Source organism: Rutilus rutilus, assembly GCF_951802725.1.
Source record: "Rutilus rutilus genome assembly, chromosome: 1".
NCBI classification, from domain to species: domain Eukaryota; kingdom Metazoa; phylum Chordata; class Actinopteri; order Cypriniformes; family Leuciscidae; genus Rutilus; species Rutilus rutilus.
The window spans coordinates 3230001-3253624 of record NC_140209.1 but is presented as its reverse complement, the minus strand read 5'-3'; the positions used below and the strand labels follow the sequence as shown (position 1 = coordinate 3253624).

At 40.2% G+C, this 23624-nt stretch overlaps 2 protein-coding genes across 2 annotated transcripts in view; one reads left to right on the top strand and one right to left on the bottom strand.

The window, feature by feature from the left end:
• LOC311302154 (uncharacterized protein) overlaps positions 1-23624 on the top strand; it is a 50746-nt gene that overhangs the window by 20885 nt on the left and 6237 nt on the right. The window lies entirely within an intron of this gene.
• The window catches only part of LOC311301798 (interferon-induced very large GTPase 1-like), a 22611-nt gene continuing 441 nt past the window's right edge, over positions 1455-23624 (bottom strand). Inside the window, exons 3-4 of the mRNA XM_084427131.1 lie at positions 11663-12355; positions 1455-8141 (exon numbers count right to left, since the gene is read on the bottom strand). Coding sequence (XP_084283257.1) covers positions 1549-8141; positions 11663-12355 — 7286 coding nt within the window. The 3' untranslated portion in view covers positions 1455-1548. The remainder of the gene's footprint in view (positions 8142-11662; positions 12356-23624) is intronic.

The following is a 23624-nucleotide window of genomic DNA, read 5'->3' as shown; positions in this document are numbered from 1 at the left end:
TGTCTCGCCCTGCACCGCTTCTGTGCGTTGCTCAGGGGTCAGCACGTATTAGTCCGATCAGACAATACCGCCACAGTAGCGTACATCAACCGGCAAGGTGGTCTGCGCTCCCGCCGTATGTCGCAACTGAATCCTCCTCACCCTCCTCTCGTTCCCTCTTGGGACCTCTCAGTGGTTTTAACTGCTCTGCAGAGTGCTCCCTTTGAGCCTCTGCAATCAGTGGAGCTTAAGTTCCTGTCTATGAAGACAGCGCTCCTGGTTGCATTGGCCTCCATCAAGAGGGTAGGGGACCTGCAGGCATTTTCGGTTGACGAAGCGTGCCTGGAATTTGGACCGGCTAACTCTTACGTGATCCTGAGACCCCGGCCTGGATATGTGCCCAAGGTTCCCACCACACCCTTTCGAGACCAGGTGGTGAACCTGCAAGCGCTGCCCTCGGAGGAGGCAGACCCAGCCTTAGCACTGCTCTGTCCAGTACGCGCCCTCCATGCTTACGTAGACAGAACGCAGTGTTTCAGGACTTCAGACCAGCTCTTTGTCTGTCATGGTGGGAAGCTGAAGGGAAAGGCTCTCTCCAAGCAAAGGTTGTCTCACTGGATAGTGGACGCCATTGCTTTGGCTTACCAGCAGCAAGGTCGACCATGCCCCCTTGGTGTGACGGCCCACTCCACCCGGAGTGTGGCATCCTCTTGGGTTCTAGCGCATGGCGCCTCGCTAACAGACATCTGCAGAGCTGCAGGCTGGGCGACACCTAACACGGCCTCTGGGCAACCCCCACGTGTGTAGTCCACTGTAAGCCTCTCTGAGCATGTGTCTTTCCCTCGGCAAGCCACCTTGCCACCCCTGGGTTTGAAATATTCCACCTGCGGCTGGACACCCCAGTGATTCTCCTGGGGTCATGTGTATTCCAAGTTCCCCCCTTCGGGCTGGGCATAATTGCATATTTCCACTAATATATGCTTCCCAGTGTACCTTGGTACCTTGGCATAATTCCAGCAGCCATTAAAAACTGTCCCTTTCATGTTAATGTTGTTTTTTCATTGTTTACATGTTTAAATATTCTGAGAATGCATAGTTTAGTTATAATGTTTAATGTTTAAACTGCAATAAATGCATTAAAGCCATTTTGTTTTTATTGTTTATGCCAAAACAGTGATGTTTACAACTTGTTATATGGCAGAAATGGATTCAGCACCTAAAAATCATATAGAAACAACACTTGAAGTACTTTTCCTCAAAAATGCCTACTGCATCTTATCCAGGGCTATTTATCTATTTTGGGACTCGACTAAATGAAAATCTGCCTTTAACAAACACATTTATATATGCACTTCAATCATAAATCAACAATCACAGATCTTTTTCAGTTCTGTTTTGATTAGTAATAAACTCTAATATTCATCAAGCATTTTGAGTTTTATGTATTTGATGAAGCACTGATCTTCTAAGGTGTAGATGAGCTCAGATTCTCACTGATGAATGTCAAAGAAACTCCTTTCTTCCTAAATCTAAGAAGAGACACAAGAGTCTCTTTCTTTATCTGCTTCATTACATGTATGTATCTAAACTCTCAATAGCTTCCTGTTTTGAGTATTTTCTCCATTCATGTGGAATCTTACCACTCCCCTCAAATGTTTTACTGTAGTGTTTTTCCAGATCTTTCTGGAATCTGCACACAAACCACTTCCAGTAGGGCAGTTTAGAGAGATCAGGGCTGATGCTCCACTCTGCATAAACTCCTCCTGCTCTTCTGTATTCTCTATATTTAAACCTTCCATGTGGTGTATTAAAATCCAGATGACTTGCTACTAGATTTGTGCAAATATTAGGACAGAGATTCTGTGTTGAGCTGTAATATATTCCATTAATTCCCCTCACTCGGTGGAAAGGAACACTGTGATCTCCATGATGGTCTTCTATGGTGTTGGTGCAGGCGGCTCCACAGAACGGACACTGAACCCAACAGCGCTGACAGAAGTGATCAACCAGAAGCTCATCTGGTCTGTCTTTATAGTCCAGCTTTACTGGAAATGTCTCTGTGTTGAATCTACTGCTGATGTCAGCTATTATAGCAGGAAGTTTGTGTCTTATCACATCTTCTAGGAGGTTGAAATCATCAACATCATCATGTCTGACTCCACTGAGGTCTTTTTCAGAGAAGATTGGCTCATCTGAGAGCTTCTGTGTGAAACTTTTCAACCACAAGCCAACATCTCCTCTGTTCTCTTCAACATGTTCAGTAGATTCATGTGCAGCTTTCATGATCTTCTGTTGCAAAAGTTTAATGTTCTCCTTCATCTTGGGTAAAACACTGACACTGAACGTATCAGTGATGTACCGTCCGACTTCATCTCTGATGAAACTCTTGAAGTGATCTCTGGGATTATGAACATAGTTCATGTATTTGTTAAAATCCTCCTCTTCTGCCAGTGTCGTCAAGATGTGTTTCTCCAGATTTGATGGACAGTTTGCTCTCATTTCATCGATCAGATCTCTGGCAGTCTTCTTGTAGACGCTCTGCTCAATGGGCTCTTTCAGTTTCTGACAGATGATCTCACCAAAAATCACAGCTGATGTTACTCCATGACAGTATTTCTGGAAAATACTATAGTAATCTCCTCTCTTCTGCTCAACATATATTACAGGATCATTGGCTTCTCTGAACAGTCTGTGTTGGTCAGTGATTGTCTTCTTTGATCTCTTACAGATGCAATAAACCAAATCCATGAAGAATTCATTCTTGAACACATATTTCACTGATCTTTCCTGATGTTGTGTCACTCTTGCATTGATGTAATCTATGAGCCGTTGAATGCAGCTGTTGCTGTAGCCCATCTTTGAAATGTTAAATGACTGAATCATTGAGTCTGTCTGCTGAGCAACATCTGTGACTAATGATCTAACTTGAACTTCGTCCTCTTCAGACAGAGCATGACTAATCATTTCTTTAATTTTTTTATAGGGATTTGTAAAAACAACATATTTTAATCCACTGGATTTCTTTAACTTTACATAATCTGAATATCTTGGCACAGTGAATATATCCCTGCTCTCCCCCCAGTGATCTACAGGAGCACTTTTACAGATGTCACTGAGGATTTCTCTCACATCTCTCATTACATTAAACTCTCTGATTGGAGGATTGTCTCTGATGATCTTCTTCACACTCTCTTCCCAAAACAAATCAAACTCTTTCTTCAGTGTTTCTTCATCATTTGCTTTGTCTTTGAGTTTCAATGCAAGTTCTTTGCTCTTTTCATAGAGAGTGTTTTCATGATTTATCTTCTGAGCATCAATCTCTTTCTTCAGGTCTCGCTGCTGAAGAATATTGTTTAATTTCCTCTTTGTTTCTCTCACAATGTTTTCCTGAAGCTCTTTGATTTTGATTTCAAAAAATGTTTTCCACTGAATCAGTATATCTTTATCTTTGTCTTTCTCAAAGAATTCTGCCATTGATTTTTTCACTTCTTCTCTTGTCGTCTTCAGTTCTCTTTGAAGATCAGTTTCCTTAACCGCTTCATTGTCTATTTTGTTGTGTAGTTTGTTCTCAGTTTCCATCATGGCACTGCAAAGACTCCAGGACCACTTGCTGTATTCGGTCTCCAGTCTCATGTAGGCTGAAATCTCCAGAGGATTTCTGAAGCTGAAGACGAAGCTGAAGCTGAAGACGAATCGTTCCTTCAGTATAGCCTCCCAGAGATCTTTAACATGATCTTTTAGGTCAATCAGCCTCATTCCATGTGAGTTTGAGGCATGAGACATAATAGTTTCCTTTAGTTCTTGAATGTTGTCACAGTAGTTTGGGTTTGGTGGTGCCATTGGTGGGCTTCCCTCCCAGAGCTGAGCAAAATACATCACATCATTCTGAACATCAAATCTAATGACATCACTGAAATGTTCTTCATCATAGACTTCGTCTTTAGCAGCGAGTTTTGTCATCTCATCCAGTTTCTCCTGCAGTCGTCTCCTTCCCTCCATGTTTTTCTCTCCAGCTGTGACGTCTGAGACGTTCTGATGCACAAACACACAGCTGGGATTCAGTCTGACCTTCTTCATCCTCATGAAGGCCTGAACAACAATCTGAAGAATGTCCTGCATTTCAGCAGGGTTTTCTCCAAAGATGTTGATCAGGGTCAGATTTCCAAGACCAACAACAAATGTGGCCAATTCATTGTCATGATGTCTTGTTGATCTTCCAGCCAGTTCTAGAGCACGAAGACCCTCAGTATCAACGGCCAGAATATAGTCAAAGTTAATCTGTGTTTTCATCTCGTCTGAGACTCTGACCAGCTGCATGAAAGCTCCTCTGGTGCATCTGCCAGCACTGACGGCAAACTGGAGCCCAAACATGGCGTTCAGCATGGTGGATTTCCCAGAGCTCTGAAGCCCTAAAACTGACAGCACAAAGACTCTGGTCTGGTGTCCCAGTTTCTGGATGAGTTGATCTAGAACAGCAGAGATCCAGACCAAAGGAACATGAGCAGCATCTCCATCCATCAGCTCCAGTGGAAATCCAGAGATCATCATCTCTGCTGCGAGACTCGGGAGAGAAGAGAAGTCAAACTGCAGGCCTTTCTTTTGCTTCTTCACAGATGAACATGATTCATAGATCTGACTGATCTCCCTCATGATGTGCTCCAAACCAAAAGTTGCAGCTTGAAGATCCTCAGATATTCTCTCAAGTTCTGATTGTTTAGCTTTGTGTTCTTCAGATTTATTACTGTATTTCAGTTTTAAGACTTCTGACCATGTTTCATCATACTCGTGGAGTAGAGCAGAAAGGTCAGCTGATGTGTGTTCATCCAGGAGGATTCTGAGCCATTTGAGAAAAAACATCTTCTCATGTTCACCATATGAGTTCATTTCTTTAATGAATTGCATCATAAACTCACTGATGTCAGATTCATGCTGCTGGTCACGGATGTTCTTCATCTCTGTTTGTTTCCTTCTGGTGTCCATTTCTATATCTTCTCCTTGAAGTCGATGCAGTTCTTTGTTCTTCTGACTCCACTGATGCCACAGTTTCCCCTGATGAGGCAGAAATGAATCTTTGATTTGTGTCAGATCTTTATTCTCCAGTAAACTCATCATCCGCTGTGCAGCTTCTCTTCCTCTCCTACAGTCATCATCATCTTCCTCATCTACTCTGATGTCTGAGAGTTTGGACACATCTTCAAGTCTGAAAGTGGAAGATGATTCGGAGAGACATTCATTTATCGCTCTTCTGAGTTCTTCAGATACATCTGACTGATTTCTGTCTTTCAAACCGATCTTGTATTTTCCTCTCCGTATCTTAGTGATGCTTGACACATCCTCGGTAAGAAGACAAATTAGTGGGTTTCTGTTCTTGGACAAGATTTGTATCTTTGCAGCATGTCTGTCATTCCTGTCCAGACGTGGTAGAAGAACAACATTGACTGAGGCCATTTCAGAGAGGATCTGCAGCTGTTTCTCATGGTCTCCTGCATCACCGTGTAGATTACAGAACGCAACACAGTCAGTGAATTTATCCGTGTTTTTCCCAGAGGGGCAGAACCAGGCAATCTCCACCACTCCATCCATCAGGACTCTGGATCTGCTGCTGCCTGGGCAGTTCCTGTGGAAGAACGTGTCGTGTCTCTCATTGATCAGACTGTTCATCAGCTCAGACTTGGATGAAGACACTGAGACAAACCTGAAGAAAAACACCATTGGAGTTTCTGCCTTGTAGATCGGCTTGGTTTGACTGATGGTTTCATGGTTGGTGTCTCTCGGCTTGGTTTGACTGATGGTTTCATAGTTGGTGTTTCTCTTCTTCCAGCTCTTGTTGATTTGTCTGAATGTCCAGAGAGGAAACTCAATCTGTTGTGTGAATGGATCAGGAACAAGCAGAGGCAGAGCGTACTGACACTGGGACAGTTTAGTGACCATCAGCTGCTTCAGGAGACCATCAGCACAGTGAAACGCAGCCATCTGAACATCCATCGGTTGAATGAGTTCAGATTGACTGTTTCCTTCAATAGACAAAGATATTTCACTGGTCTCTTTAGCATGAATGTATCTTGCTCTGTAGTTCACCATCACTAGTTTTTGTATGAAAGTCTGAATCAGCTTCTCTTCAGCACAAGACTCATGTGACTGTAATGAATGTTTGGTTATCTGAAGAACATCTGAAGCTCTCAGTTTGTTGAGGTGTTCGACTTCAACATGGAGTCTGTGAAATAGATGCTTGATTGGTCTTCCACTTCTCTTCAGTTCTTCTTCAAAGTTCTGTTGTTGATCTTCTCTTATGTTTATTTCTTTCAGTCTCTTCTCTAAATCCTCTAGTTGTCCTTGTCTCTCTCTTTCTATTCTCTCTTTCTCTCTGATTATTCCCTCTATTTCACTCTTCAGTGTCTGAATCTGTTCATCACAAACCTGTTTCTCTCTCTCTCTTCTTTTCTCATCTTCTCTTCTCGTCTTTTCCTCCAGTTTCTGCTGGTCCCATTCCTCTCGTTCTCTTCTCATCTGGATTTTATATCGTTCTTCTCTTTCTGTATGTTCATCATCTCTTCTCTTTCTCTCTTTTTCATGATTCTGTCGTTCATTCTGTATTCTGTTCATCAGACTGTTTATTTCTGTGTTGTATGAGATCTTAAGTTTTTCTTTTTCTTGTTTCATTTCCTCTATTTCATGTTTAAATGTCTCTCGTTCTCGTCTCATCTCATCTCGCATCTTTCTCTCGAGCTCCTCTCTCTCTTTCATTTCTCTTTTAAATTGTTCTTCTCTCTCATTAAATTCTTCTTCTCTTCTCTGTCGGTCTTTATCATGATTCTGTCTTTCATTCTCTATTGTGTTCATCAGTCTGTCTATTTCTGTGTGGTATTTGATCTGAAGATTGTCTTTTTCTTTTTTCACAGTCTCTTTGTCTTGCCTCATTTCCTTTATTTCATCTTTAAACATCTCTTGTTCTTTCTTCATTTCATCTTTAAACATCTCTCGTTCTTTCTTCATTTCATCTCGCATCTGCACCTCCTGTTCCTTCATTTCTCTTTTATATCGGTCTTCTCTCTCTTTCAATTCTTCTTCGCTTCTCTTTCTCTCTTTCTCTTGATTCAGTCTTTCTTCCTCCATCATCATCTTCATTCTCTCTTTCTCTACCATCATCTTCATTCTCTCTTTCTCTACCATCATCTTCATTCTCTCTTTCTCTACTTTATGTTTCATCAGTTCTTCTCTTTCTTTGCTCATTTGCACCACTCTCTCCATCAGGATCTTCATCTTGTTTTCTTCTTTCTCTTTCATTAATGTTTTACATCGTTCTTCTCTTTTTACATATTCCTCTTCTCTATTCTTCATCTCATTCTCTATTCTGTTCATCAGTCTGTCTATATCTGTGTCGTATTTCATGAGCAGGTTTTCTTTTTCTTTCATCAGTTGCTCTATTATATTTTCCAGTGTCTCTCGTTCTCTTATCATCTCTTCTTCTAGTTTCTTCATCAGTTCTTCTCTTTCTCTGACTCTGTCCATCACGATCTTCATCTGTTGTTCTTGTCTTTCTCTCTCCATCTGTCTGAACAACTTACACGTGTAGAAACTCCCTCCGTTTGCTTTCACCATGTTGTCTATCTTCTCCAGTAGATCAGACACCTGTGTTCGGTCTCCAGGCTGATTATTGTTCAACACATGATATCTGTTTCCACACGCCTCAATCAGCTTCATCAGAGAAGATTCTGGTTTCCCCAGACACTGATCTATAGATTTGTCCTTCAGATCATCTCCTCTGGTGAAGAGCACCATGGTGAACATTAAAGATTTCTCACCAAACGTCTCTTGGATGATCTTCACCGTTGTCGCTTCTTCTTGAGTGAATCGTTGTCCTAAATTGAGCACAATGATGAACACATGTGGTCCTGGCAGGATCATGGGGGTGCAGTTGCTGATTTCTCTCTGGATCTCCTCAATAGTAAGTTCAGTATCAAACAGTCCTGGAGTGTCGATTACAGTAACATGTCGGCCGCTGATTTCAGATGATTCTTGTTGACTCTCTTTAGTCATGGACTCTTGAGCTGTTTCTGCAGTAAACGCTTCCCTTCCTAAGATGGTGTTTCCAGTTGCACTCTTCCCAACTCCCGTTTTTCCCAGCAGCACAATCCTCAGATCATCTTCACTCTCTGTTGAACCTGTAAAAGAGGAAATGTTTAGAGGTGCAATGCGCAACATTTCATGTTAAAAATACCCGTTTTTCTAACCCATACATGCTTAAACAATTGCCTGATGGGCTGAATGAGCCCTTCTCTGATCACTGCGATTGCCTCTATAATCCTGTACAGTAAAATAAATAAGGGGGATTCGGGACGGAATTTGAGACTGGGCGTGACGTCATGCGCGTTCACGCTCACCTGGGTATGTCTGGCAGGTTTGTGTATTCGCCGCCATTCTCCGTATCAGCGAAGACAACTCGAGCGACAAAACTTTAGTCAACTTTCGACAAAAGTAGAAGAGGGATTCAAAGAGACCGTGTGGTCCATGAGCGTGCACACCTCTGGTTGCAGTTTCGCTTGTCGCCAGAGGGGGGCATAGTTCTGCAAAAACTCAGAGACTTGCGCATTGCACCTTTAAAGCCTAAAAAGTTTGCAAAGTGTACAGTTTGTGCTATGGTTTAGAGCAGGCATTCTCAACCCTGGTCCTGGAGGGCCACTGTCCTGCAGAGTTTAGGTCCAACCTTGATCAAACACACCTGCCTGTAGCTTTCCAGTAATCCTGAAAGGCTTAATTAGCTTAATTAGCTGGCTCAGGTGTGTTTGATCAAGGTTGGACCTAAACTCTGCAGGACAGTGGCCCTCCAGGACCAGGGTTGAGAATGCCTGGTTTAGAGTAATATTGTTACCCCCACCACGCAATGGCCAATCAGATGCATTTAAGATAGAATCCACACACCGGTCAAAACTGAGTTTTTGTTCAGCGCTGAATTTTGTATGCTGGCGAATCCTCTGTGTGACAACAGCATTTTTATAAAAAAAAGTCTGGAGGGCCGGGTGGAGAATCTTTTGTTTCCTTTTCTTTTTGTTCCGCCTCATTCCACATTTTCAAAAAAAGAGCAATTTCTGAAACCTCTGGGCCCCAAGAGTGCGCGCTTGGCAGTTGACGATGCCACCATGCCTTGTCACTCCCGAGCCCCTCTTTCATCGCCAACGGGCAGCAGTGGCTGTGTTCTGGACGCACTGACGCCTCCGCACAATCACTCTGCCCTTCGACGGAAGCAGGTATGTGCTGCACCACACACTCAGACCCCACTTCGGGCCGGTGTGCCGTCCGAGTCAGGTCCCTGCATTCCGCCGCGCTGCCCCACCCCGGGTACGTCTGTGGTGCCGTTGGTCCTGCTTCCTCGGTCTCTGGGAGCCTGGTTAACGCTTCCCAGCCTGTCTCGCTGGCTCATCCGTACCATTAGACTCATCTATGCGATTCAGTTCGCCCGGTGCCCCCTGCTTTCAAGGGCATTCTGTTCACCCGCGTTCTAGCGGACAATGCCCCTGTGCTCAGGGCAGAGATCGCAGTCCTACTGGTGAAGGACACGATCGAGCCAGTCCCTCCAGCCGATATGAAGACCGGCTTCTACAGCCCGTACTTCATTGTACCCAAGAAAGGTGGTGGGTTACGACCAATCTTGGACCTGAGCGTCCTGAACTTTCTTTGACATATTGATCTCTCCTGCCATTGAAGCTAGATCTGTGTCTGTCAAGAAGAGATGCTTAAATGAAAACACTAGTGTACTACACTCACCTAAAGGATGATTAGGAACACCTGTTCAATTTCTCATTAATGCAATTATCTAATCAACCAATCACATGGCAGTTGCTTCAATGCATTTAGGGGTGTGGTCCTGGTCAAGACAATCTCCTGAACTCCAAACTGAATGTCAGAATGGGAAAGAAAGGTGATTTAAGCAATTTTGAGCTTGGCATGTTTGTTGGTGACAGACGGGCCGGATTGAGTATTTCACAATCTGCTCAGTTACTGGGATTTTCACGCACAACCATTTCTAGGGTTTACAAAGAATGGTGTGAAAAGGGAAAAACATCCAGTATGCGGCAGTCCTGTGCGCGAAAATGCCTTGTTGATGCTATAGGTCAGAGGAGAATGGGCCGACTGATTCAAGCTGATAGAAGAGCAACTTTGACTGAAATAACCACTCGTTACAACTGAGGTATGCAGCAAAGCATTTGTGAAGCCACAACACACACAACCTTGAGGCGGATGGGCTACAACAGCAGAAGACCCCACCGGGTACCACTCATCTCCACTACAAATAGGAAAAAGAGGCTACAATTTGCACGAGCTCACCAAAATTGGACAGTTGAAGACTGGAAAAATGTTGCCTGGTCTGATGAGTCTCGATTTCTGTTGAGACATTCAGATGGTAGAGTCAGAATTTGGCGTAAACAGAATGAGAACATGGATCCATCATGCCTTGTTACCACTGTGCAGGCTGGTGGTGGTGGTGTAATGGTGTGGGGGATGTTTTCTTGGCACACTTTAGGCCCCTTAGTGCCAAGTGTCATCGTTTAAATGCCACGGCCTACCTGAGCATTGTTTCTGACCATGTCCATCCCTTTATGACCACCATGTATCCATCCTCTGATGGCTACTTCCAGCAGGATAATGCACCACAAAGCTCGAATCATTTCAAATTGGTTTCTTGAACATGACAATGAGTTCACTGTACTAAAATGGCCCCCACAGTCACCAGATCTCAACCCAATAGAGCATCTTTGGGATGTGGTGGAACGGGAGCTTCGTGCCCTGGATGTGCATCCCACAAATCTGCAAGATGCTATCCTATCAATATGGGCCAACATTTCTAAAGAATGCTTTCAGCACCTTGTTGAATCAATGCCACGTAGAATTAAGGCAGTTCTGAAGGCGAAAGGGGGTCAAACACAGTATTAGTATGGTGTTCCTAATAATCCTTTAGGTGAGTGTATTTATGACGGCTATATCCTTAACACCAAGCATATCTGCAGACTCTTTGCTTCTTTCTTCTCTGAGAAAATCAATAATATCAGAAAGGTGATCAGCACATCCTTGAGTTGCCCTGGGGTCAGACAGATCAAACCACCTGAGAAAGTAGTAACTTTGTCTGATTTCAAAGAAATTGATGGCAAAATTTTGGAAGAAACTGTACAGCACCTTAAAACATCAACCTGCGCTCTTGACACACTTCCCACATCTTTTTTCAAAAGTGTGTTAAACAGTTTAGAAGCAGATCTTCTAGAAGTGGTAAATGCCTCACTTCTGGAAGTTTTCCAAACTAAATTAAATATAAGCCTGTACTCGGGTTTAACATAAACCTTTTGTGAAACACTGCTAGTAACTTTCCTAGATACAATCAATAAGTTGAAAGTTTAACAACAGTAACAGATATGCACTGAACAGACTGTTCAAATTCTTTCTTTTTTTCATTCCGAAATGGACATTTAGGACTAATTGCTGTAAACTCCAAGCTAACCGCTGAACACACTTATAGCAAAAAACATCAAGTGTGGAAGTTGTAGATATTCGTTCTGAATTCATTCTTCTTTTTTATGGTTAACATAATTTCATACGTTGTGTTGTTTCTTATGAATACTGGCAGTATTTTAATATTGCTGAAATTGTAGTTTTGTCATTTTTAAAACAAAAACCAACCAAGTCTTTGAATTACCTTCATCACTTTTCTGTTTCTGTCTCTCTTCAGGTTTTCCGTCATCTCTATGGTAAGAACTCTCCTGATTTTCTTCCTCTTCCTCTTCATCCACTGATGTTCCTTTAACATATTCATGTATCTTACATGTGAGATATTCTTCCAGGTTTTCCTTGAGTTTCTTATCTATCATGTTGAATATCATAGAATGCCATTCTGGTTTACTTTCATCAAGCCGCAGATGCCCTTCTCCACACTCCTTTATTAACTGTTGGACCACGTTATTAATGATCACAGAACTTAACTTTGATCCTATTGTCTCTTTGTCAGTTGTGAGCACTATAGTGCGTTTAACCGCTTCTTCGCTGAATTCTTTCAGGACAGTTTTCACTCTGTATCTGTCCTCATGAGTGAAGTCATTGTGCTGCAGAACGAGTATGAAGACATGAGGTCCTGGATCAGACAGATTCACACACTCTCTCACTGTCTGTGTGACGTGACGGAGTGACAGATGTGGCTGGAGCAGCTGAGGACTGTTGATGACAGCCACACATCTGTCCTTCAATGTTCTTCCGACTCTCTGGCTGCACTGCCGGAGCTTCCTCTCAACTGGAGGAGCTTCGACGTCAAACACATCTGTCCCTAAGATTAAGTTTCCCACTCTGTTGTTTTCTGACACACTCTTCCCCAGAAGGACAATCCTCAGATCATACACTGAAAAACACACACACAAGAGAAAACCAAATCAGATATCAAAACTTCTTTACATATTCACAGATATTTGTCAATTTGTGAATTGTATTTTTTTTGCCATTAGCAATACTGAACATTAAGAAGTGACACAGCAAAAACTCAACTGTTAAATAAACTCTCCTGGGAGTTTATTTGGCTCCACACTCAAGAGTGTTAAAGGCACACTATGCAGTTTCCGTTTTGTCAAACAGCGACCCCTAGAGTCGCTGTGGAGTACTTGTATTTAACGTTACTGTCGTATAGTATATGTTGTCGTATGCCGCACTTTCCTCGTCGACTCTGCCATGATTCACGTCTGAAATGCGTGCTAGTGTCTTTCATAGAGGCTGGACTTTCATAGAGGCTGGGCTGCTTCATATGTTGTTGATGTAGGCTATGTGACGTCGTGCTTTAAAGCAAGTTGTGATTCTCACGAGCTTTGGCGGGGCGCCACCTCTCAAACCTACATTGCTGGTTTTGCCAGCGGCGATTCAAATCTGTTATATTAAGGTACAAATCTTGCATAGTGTGCCTTTAAATGAACACTGAAGCCGTGTTAAAGTTAATGAGATAATTAAGGGATTAATTGAGTGATGATTGAGCATTATTGATGACACCTGATGTTAACAAGCAAAATAATAAAATCACAAATTTGTAAGTCACCATTATGGTGATCAGTGTGCGCTTTAGTTGTGCTTTTTGTCCCTTAAATTATTAACATTAAATTTAGTTTGGCTGCTGTAACTGAGAGAAAAGAGCGAAATGAACAAAGAGAAAATGGTCTGATGGTATTGGTTATGTTTTAAAAATCATTATTTGATCTGAATCACTGAACTCATTTAGAACCTAATTTCTGATTTAGGTTTACTTTATTGATTATAGCAGCACTGTGATTCTACAGCATGAGATCAAGCTTTTCCAAAATAATCCAAAGGATTTCTTAAAAGTTGTATTAAAATATATATTTTATGTAGGCAGACAGACATCAAGAATAAGCATATGAATCTCAGCAATGGTCTCCCAGCGTCGTGGAATGCCAGGCAAGTTACACCCCTGTGCATTCTTCTCACGAGAGTTAACTCCAGCAGAAAAAAATTACGATATTGGTAACAAGGAATTCCTATCTATCAAGGCCGCTGTTGAAGAATGGAGACACAGGCTAGAAGGTGCCCTTCATCCCTTTCAAGTCATTACAGACCACGAAAACCTAGAGTATATCAAAGACGCCAAGCGTTTGAATTCCTTGCCAGGCAAGATGGGCACTCTTTTTTACGCGTTTCAATTTCTCAGTCACATACCAGGGAGCAAAAATAGTAAGGCAGATGCATTGTCACGTATCCACGACTCTGTTGATTCACAGATGAGACCAGAATCTATTTTACCACCCTCCATCATCATCGCACCCATCCAGTGGGATATTATGGAAGAGATTCAGCATTTCCTACATGAAGAGCCATCCCCTCCAGAGTGCCCAACTGGGAAAATCTATGCTCCATCCAGTCTTCGCAACAGAATCATTCAATGGGTCCACACATCCCTTGCTTCTGGACATCCTGGAATTAATCACACCACTGCGTTGGTCAGAAATTCATTTTGGGGGTCCACATTATCTGCAGATGTTAAGAGCTATGTAACAGCTTGTCAGATCTCTGCTCAGTCACGTACACCACGACAACTGCCGGCAGGACTACTAGAACCACTACCCATCCCTCAATGACCCTGGTCACACCTATCCACTGACTTTGTCACTGATCTTCCTAACTCTCAAGGATTCACCACCATCATGGTCTCCATTGACCGCTTCTCTAAGTCTTGTCGTCTCATTCTATTAAAAGGTTTGCCCACTGCCATGGAAACTGCCCAAGTTCTGTTCAATCAAGTTTTTAGAATTTATGGACTACCTGATGATATCGTAACAGATCGAGGTCCACAGTTTACATCACGGGTTTGGGGAGCCTTTTGCAAACATTTGAACATCAATGTCAGTCTCACATCGGGCTATCATCCTCAAGCTAATGGACAAGTGGAACGTCTTAATCAGGAAATTGGTAGATTCTTGAGATCATACTGTAGCCAGGAACAGGAAAAATGGAGCATATTCCTCCCATGGGCAGAGTATGCCCAAAATTCCCTCAAGCACTCATCGACTGGTTTGACCCCCTTCCAATGTGTCCTAGGATATCAGCCTCCCCTATTCCCCTGGTCTGGGGAACCATCTGAAGTGCCCGCTGTGGATGATTGGATTAGGAGAAGTGAACAGGTCTGGGACAGTGCTCATGACCGTCTCCAGCGAGCTGTTCGATCTCAAAAGATCCAATCTGATCGACACCAACGTCCTCATCCTGAGTATCAGCCAGGTCAAATGGTGTGGCTTTCCACTCGCAACCTACGCCTGAAACTTCCTTGCAAGAAATTAAGTCCAATGAATGTTGGCCCTTTTAAGATTATACATCAAATTAATCCTGTCGTCCAGTGGTTGTCAAGTAGTTGTCCAGTGGTTGTCCAGACACCCTAGGCCAGGGATGGGCAACTTCGGTCCTGGAGGGCCACTGTCCTACAGAGTTTAGCTCCAACCCTGAAAAAAGCACCTGCCTGTAATTTTGTAGTAATCCTGAGGACCTTGATTAGCTTGTTCAGGTGTGTTTGATTAGGGTTGGAGCTAAACTCTGTAGGACAGTGGCCCTCCAGGACCGAAGTTGCCCATCCCTGCCCTAGGCACAACCTTAAGCAATAGCCCTGAACGGTGGTTTAATGTCAACATTGTGACAATGCTGTAACAACCTTCACCACACTACGTAGTTATAGCAACCGTTTGGCCATGATGTTAAAACGTTGTTAGAAGGTTGGGTACGTTGTGCCAGCAGCCCAACGTTTTTTTTTCCTGTTAAATTTGGCAATCCATCTGCATTCACAAGTTTACACCATGGTAACTTCAGCCTTTCGATGACACCAGTCAAGCTGTCATACAAGTCCACTCCTCGTGTTGTCCCCTTAATGGACTCCATGGCCAAAAACTCCTCTGTGATCTCCAAATTATCATCAATCCCTCTGATAAAAATGAAGAGCTGCGCGGTGTCTTCTATGTCGTTACTTTCGTCCAGTACTAACGAATAGAACTTAAATGACTCTTCTTTTTTTGTTCAAGTTGCTGGTCAAATCTTTGTCAATTAGTTGTATATGGCGGGTCACTGTGCTGCGTGATAAACTAATTTGTTCACATTTGTTTTTGCTCTCTGGACACAAGAGACTCGCAGTCTCTACCATGCTTTCTGTCAAAAACTCCTCTTTGGAGAGAGGCTTGCTGGCCTTTGCTAATTTGAATGCCAGCAAATAACTTGCCTTGGTACATGACTCCTGAATAGTAGCTTGTCGAAGAATATTTTACTGAGCCTGTAAATTGGCTGCTAACCTTTGAGCAGTAGCCTTCCTTTCTAGCTCGAATGGTTGCTAACAGTTAGCATGCTTGGGGGGGAAAAGTGGCAGCTGATATTGTATTCTTTGAAAACTGCAATGGTTTCTTGGCAAATAAGACATACGGCCTTTGATCAGACTGGGGTGAAAAAATATTTAGCTGTCCATTCCTTATTAAAAACTCGGCACTCACTGTCCACTTTTCTTTTCTTTGGTCCACGCATTGTTAAAGAAGGGCTCAATACAACTGCAAACAACTGCAAACGTGAAGAATAAATATCTGTGTGTACAGACGGTTTAGCAAAGGTCGGTGTTAGTGTTTGGAGTGCGCCATATAGTGGAAACAACTGAAACTCAAAATATTGCAGGAAAAAGGCTAAATGAATGCGGTCTTTAAGACAATTTTTGAAATGCTCGACGGGCCGGATTAAACAGCCTAACGGGCCGTAGTTTGCCCACTCCATTAGACTCTAAAATGCAAACTGATGTTTAGTCATCTTCTAGGCATCTATTCAGTCTATTGTCTCTTTGATACCAATCTTTCATTTGAAAGTCACGTGTCCAGTATTTGTAAAACCGCATTTTTCCATCTTAAAAATATATCTAAATTACGTCATATGCTCTCATTGACAAATGCGGAACAATTAGTTAATGCGTTCATGACCTCAAGGCTAGATTATTGTAATGCTCTACTGGGTGGTTGCCCTGCACGCTTAATAAACAAACTACAGCTAGTTCAAAACGCAGCAGCTCGAGTTCTTACCAGAACCAGGAAGTATGACCATATTAGCCCAGTTCTGTCAACACTGCATTGGCTGCCTATTAAACATCGCATCAATTTTAAAATATTGCCGATGACTTACAAAGCACTAAATGGTACTGAATTGACATTCAGTACTTGAGCGAGCTCTTAACGCATTATAGTCCTTCACGTCTATTGCGATCTCAAAATTCTGGCCAGTTGATAATACCTAGAATATCAAAATCGACTGCTGACGGTAGATCCTTTTCCTATTTAGCACCAAAACTTCGGAACAGTCTTCCTAACATTGTCCAGGAAGCAGACACACTCTGTCAGTTCAAAGCTAGGCTAAAAACACATCTCTTTGACCTAGCATTCACATAATACATTATAGACTTCTATAATTCAATGTTAGGCTGCATAGATTAGGTCAGCTGGAACCGGGAACACTTCCCATAAATCCTGATGTACTTATTACATCATGAGAAGAATGGCATCTACGCTAATTTTAGTGTCTTTGTTTATCCCGAGGTTTTCCCGCAGCCTGCCGGATCCAGGCCGTATCCAGATCTGACGAAGGACCTTCGCCTGGATCCGATGTCAACGCAGTGCTGAAGTGCCAACTAGTCTCTCCCTATGGAGGATCCCTTTACCACTCTACAGATAAAGCGTCGTCGGGAAAACTCAATTTGCGTATCTACCCCGAATTGATAAAATAAAATAAAATACAATTCTGAATCAAAACTATAAGGAAACACCAGTACTTTGTTTAGGCTTGGTTTGTAGGGAATTACAAACCTGCGCACATATATTCAAACGCACATAACTATAGAACCGATTTTTAATGCGCATATGAATGCCATCAGCGTTTCTCACAGGTTCGCGTTTAAAGTTTGTGTAGAGGGAATGGTGTCGTCTTAGCGGCCCCTAATTTAATAACAAATGATCATTGTGACGGAAGCGAATCAATCAAAACTAACTTTAGCTGGAAAATAACTTTATAAAAGAACCGCTATAAAGCCAAAACAATCTTACCTTAAATTATACGTTTATCTCTGTAAAGCTGCTTTGAGACAATCTACATTGTTAAAAGCGCTATATAAATGAAGATGACTTGACTTGACTTGTTTTGTGGTGCAAACGAGCCCCATTCTGTCTCAGTCTCTCCTGCACACATTCACACCTCTCCAGCCTGGTTATGGCTCTAAATATGCTTTTCTTTTGTCTGCATTATAGTTACTAACGACTGGCTATTCACACTGTTTCAATCCCTAATTTATTTTATCAAAGTTCTCACTTCACATTTGAAACTGTATCAAATGCCCTTTTTGAAAAAAGAAACATTTCTGTAAGCATTCCTGTTTAAAAATGTTCATAAAAATAAGAGCTAGGTGGCAGGTGCATCTTAGTGCTCGCTAGCATGTTAGCTTAGCACACCATCAATACATGACAATTTATGAGATTAAAACCATGTTTTTGCTCCAAACTTACTTTATAACGCAAGTCAAGTGTTTTAAATAACCTTCTGTGATCTGATTTGGCTTCGGATGAAAAAATCAGACAGAAAATATATTATTTTAACAAAGCGCAAGGCACTTTTTTTTATTTTGTAAAGAACTTAAGGCAAATTAATTTTTTTTACAGGAAACACATTCGGGTACAGCAGATGAAAAATTTTGGAAACAGCAGTGGGGGGATAATGTTTTATATTCTCATGGTACCAATTATTCGGCAGGTGTTATGATACTTTGTAACAGGTTTACAGGAAAAGTAATTAGTCACGTAGTGTTAGAGAAACTGGGTAGGCTAGTGACAGAGTGGAAAGCTGTTCATGTGACAGATAATGTTGTTATAGGAGGTGATTTTAACATTGCTCCAAATTCTTGGTTGGATAGGCTACCTCACTGTAAAAAATAATTTTGTGGCTTAGTAAATATTACAGAAATTTTTAACTTTATTAACTTAATAAAATCTCTGAATATCGTTTACTTGATTGTTTGAGTTAAACATACCAAAATAATTGAGTAAAAATCCAACAATTTATTTTATCTAAAATTTACAGATATATTTAAGTTTTTTTCAATAAAATAATTTAGTATTTGACTAACCAATTATTTCTTTATAATATACTTAATATATTTGTGAAATTTCTATCAAAATATTTGAGAATGTTTAATTAAACTGATCTGTTTCAAGAAACAAAAAAATTACTTAATTCAAAACAATATTATTAATATATTTAACACGCTCTTAAAATTGAGTAAGTTTACTCAATTAAAACAATGCCCCCCTCCCCCACCCTCTGACGTGACGACAACTCGACGGTTGGAGTGAGCGCGGGCTGTTTGAACTCTCCAGTCTCCAGAACAACAGTTCTCTTCTCAGCGTCGCAGATTTGGTGCATTTCCTCTGTGAAATTCAGGTTGGTGTATGTTTTATTTTATCTATAGAATCATTACTGTGCTTTAAATCATATTTAATGCAAAACAACGTATTACAGAGGCGTAATTCGACACCTAAACGAGACGAGAGCCGCGCCTGTCTTTTTGCGTGATTGAAACGCTTTGCATAAACACACGACTTTCATTCCTAATGATATATGATAATGAATATAATTATCATTTGGATGATAAAATGTCCTCAGAACTATCACTTTTTGTTTATTGGCAGGTTATGTCAGTCGCTCGCAGTATCTTTCGGCTGTGCCTCAGTGACTGTGAGTGAAACGCAGGACGGCGGTATGAAGTTCAAAGTTCACCCGCAGAGGCGAGTCTGTCTCCGGCATGAGGACCAGCGCAGATTCGGTGGATATTGGATAACAGACTGGTTGATTACACTTTAATTAGGCTACCTGAATGTTTAAATATTTCATTTTTACTTGTTAAATAAGTTTAAATGCAGGCAATATTGTATACATGTTAAAAACAGTCTAAAATGTGCTGTGCTGTACGCATTGAAAATAAAGGCCAATGTAATGTATACTGGTGGTTGTCTGGAGTACTATTTTACAAAGGTTTAGAGAAAATAAAAAAGTCAATATTACTCATTAATAAAAACAGTTAATATTACTCATAAATATTGTTTTTTTAATGTTTAAATGTTAAATTATTTCTACTCAATTTTATGTGTTAATGTACCAGATGGAGTTACTCAGATTTACTTATTTTTTTTACTTGCATTTACTCAATTCATACAGTATATTTCATTGATTTCACAGCTTTAAAATTTACTCAATTTTTTTGAGTGTAAAAATGTTTCACCAATAAAATTGAGTAAATAATAGTTAAACTTTTTACAGTGCTCCTAGAGGCCAACAACCTGAAAACAACAAAGCACTACACAATTTTTGTATTGAAACGAATACTTTTGATTATTGGCTATTGAATAACCCTACAAATTTAGAATATACATGGATTAGTGCTTCAAACGGGAACCAACGGTCAAGGCTAGATTACTGGTTAATCTCACATTCAATAAGTAATAATGTTCAGAAATGTGAGATTATTACATCTCCGCTCACCGACCACTGTTTAATAAGCTTATCCTTGATAGTAACAAAACAATCACGCTCTTCAGGCAATATTTGGAAACTAAATAATAGACTATTATCAAATGATGGTTTTTGCAAACAAACAAAATCCCTTTGTTTAAAAGTAAAAGGAATGGATATGTCAAATAAAGGGAAATGGGAATGGTTTAAATTTGAAACAAAGAGGTTGGCAATTGAAACGGGGAAAAGCATGTCAAAAACAAGTAAATCAAAACAGAAAGAAATACTGAAAAGGATTAACATACTTTGTGGTAAAACTAATGCTTCAGAGGAAGAACTAACTGAGTTGAACTCCCTCCAAAAACAGCTTGATGAAATATATCTAGAAAAAGCAAGTGGAGCCTTTGTACGATCCAGGGCTAGACGGATCGAAGAAGGTGAGAAAAGCACAACATATTTCTATGGCTTAGAAAAATCTAGGCAGTCTAAAAAAAGAATCTGCAAATTAACAAGAAATGACACAGTCACTGAAGACCCTAGCCAAATACAGGAGGAAGTTCAACTCTTTTACTCTGACTTGTATAGCTCAAATTTCCACGAGGACGACTGTGAATCCTTTTTTACTCTGATTAAGAATAATATTAAAAGGATTGGGGAGAGTGATAAAAAAAGGTTAGAAGGAAAAATAAATCTGCAGGAAATAGAAAATACCCTGAAAAAAAAATGAAAAATGGAAAGTCAGCTGGAATTGATGGGTTGACCTCGGACAGGGTTTCCGCGGGGTCTTAAAAAGTCTAAAATTCTGAACTTTAAATTTAAGGCCTTAAAAAGTCTTAAAAACAGCCAGATTTTCATCCTAGGTCTTAAATTTCATTTAGTCAGGTCTTAAAAAGTGTTTACCCTCGTTCATTTCCAGAAACGCTGGCCACAGAAAGTTATTACAAAGTAGCAAAAAAAGTATTGAGTTGTAGCCTACAAAGCGGAGCCCTAGCAGGAGTCTCCAACACGTCGCTCGCGTGCTCCAGTCGCTCGTGGCTTGATATGAGCTAGCTCGCCAGAGGCCGTTCACATATCGCGTCTTTTGCGCGCTCAAGTTTGTTCAAATGTAGGCGCACGGCAAGCGCGCTCATAATTGAAGCGACGCGCTAATTTTTTTACCAGGCGCAACCAGTCTATGGGCGCAACGAGATGAAAAAAATCTAAACTTTTCAGAATGGCGCATACGCACCGCAGGTCATGTGACAGGAATCAACCAATCACCCCTGTCCATAACAACATTGAAAGCTCAGTCAACATGAAGGATGGGGGTGCACCCAAACACTACTGATACATATAAGCTAATGTGTAAATGTCAGTAATTTATCTTTTTTGACTCATTCTTTTTATAAAAAAAAAATTATTTAAAGGCTGAAATATGAGGTTTATCTTTGTATAAAACCTTTTTTGTCAAAACTTTATTTGAACTTGTACATGTTAGTAGATAACATGTTGCAAGACACTCTTTTAAAATCTGGCCATCACTTTTAATGGTATTTTAATGTTTACGTAAACAAAAAGTGCATATTGATGCTAATCAATTTGTTATTTGCTGTTTTTCGGCATAAAACTTGTTGAATTGACTTTATTTTGTAGTATTAGTACTTTTTGAACAGGATTCTGTGATAACCGCGATAATTTTGGTCACTTTAATCATCTCATCATTTCCTCTCTAGTTATGATCAACTATGATAATCAACTAAAATCAACAATAATTGTGTTTTTACAGTATAATATGCAAAAGTACAATTTTCTATTAAAAAAATCTACCTCTCCCTCTCTCACACACACATCAGATAATCCTAGATAGATATAAAGATAGATAGATACTCTAGATAGATAGATACTCTAATGATCCCGAGGTAACTATCTATCTAACTTGGATAATGTGTCGTGTAGGTAATAAATTTCGATCTTTATGGTCTTAAAATGTCTTAAAAAGGTCTTAAATTTGACTTACTGAAACCTGCAGAAACCCTGCTCGGAATTTTTTTTTTTTTTTTTTTTGGGAAGATATCAAAGAATTGTTATTGAATGCATTTATCGAGTGTATACAAGAAGGATGTCTTACTCCAACAATGAGAACTGGTATAATAACCCTACTTCCCAAACCAAAACCGGGGTGGTGTGGCGCAATGGATAAGACTGGATAAGACACATGCCTTTGGTGTGAGAGACCCGGGTTCGAATCCACTGTGAGACACCAATGTGTCCCTGAGCAAGACACTTAACCCCTAGTTGCTCCAGAGGCGTGCGACCTCTGACATATATAGCAATTGTAAGTCGCTTTGGATAAAAGCGTCAGCTAAATGAATAAATGTAAATGTAAAAAAAGATATAACAAATTTAGACAATTGGAGGCCTATTACGTTGCCCTGCAACGGTTATATCAAAACAGTGGATTTTGAGGCAATGTTAGGAACATTTAAAATAAAGTGGTTGAAAGAGTTTCTATTGAAGCCGAATTCAATATGGTTTCACATTTCAAAAAGTATTTTCAAGAGGTTCGGTGGGTTAAACTTTTTTTTGAAATGTGACTTTGAAATTTCTAAAATACCTTTTAAATTATCTGACTTTCATAAACAAGTTTTGCAGCATTGGAAGATGGTATTTACCCATAACTTTACCCCTCATTGTGCCACCTTATGGAATAATAGAGTAATTGTTTCAAACAAAAAGTCTTTGTTCAACCAGCTTTGGTTTGATCAAGGCATTATCTTTGTACATGACATTTTAGATATAAACGGTGAAATCTTACAGTTACAAGATTTTAAAAACAAATGTAATAATATTCAATGTTATTCCTAAGGAATATAGGAAAATCTGTAAATCTATCCCAGTGTATTTGATACAGCTGATAAAAAAACACAATTATTCCAAACTTAACGATAGGAGAATTAAACATTACGGACAAAAAATGTGACAACAAATATTTAAATAAAGCTTTCAAAGGATATTTATATCATGATTATGACAGGAAGATAAAACTTAAAATATTAGATAATCCAACAATTAAAAACATTGGAAATTTATAAAATGGCCAATTGCACCCAAAGTAAAAGAAATGCAATTTAAAATTTCTTAACAACTACTATCCATCTGCGGAGACACTGAGGGGTAGATTTGGCTTTGAAGTTGATCCTTGTTACATTTTGTCATGAAAATCCAGAACGAACAGAACATTTATTCTTCCTTTACTCAATTAGTAGGAATTTTTGGCAAGATGTCCATAGCTGGTTGAATAATAAAATTTGTGAACTTGAACAATTTTCAATCGAAGATATTCTTATTTATAATTCTAAACTGACGGGGGGCATTTCACTTTTGATTAACCTTATCATCATTATGGGTAAATACCAAATTCACAAAAATAAATGGAAAAAACAATTGCCAAATGTAAACTGTTTTAAAAATGAACTTCGCATGTTATTTTCCTCCTTGAACCTTGTTAAAGATTCCAAACAAACTGTAGAAGTTATTTGTTATGCTGCAGAAATGTTTTTGATCCTGTAACACATATTATTTATTTGAGAACAAAGCCTTATTTTATTTATTTATTTTTACTTAGTTTA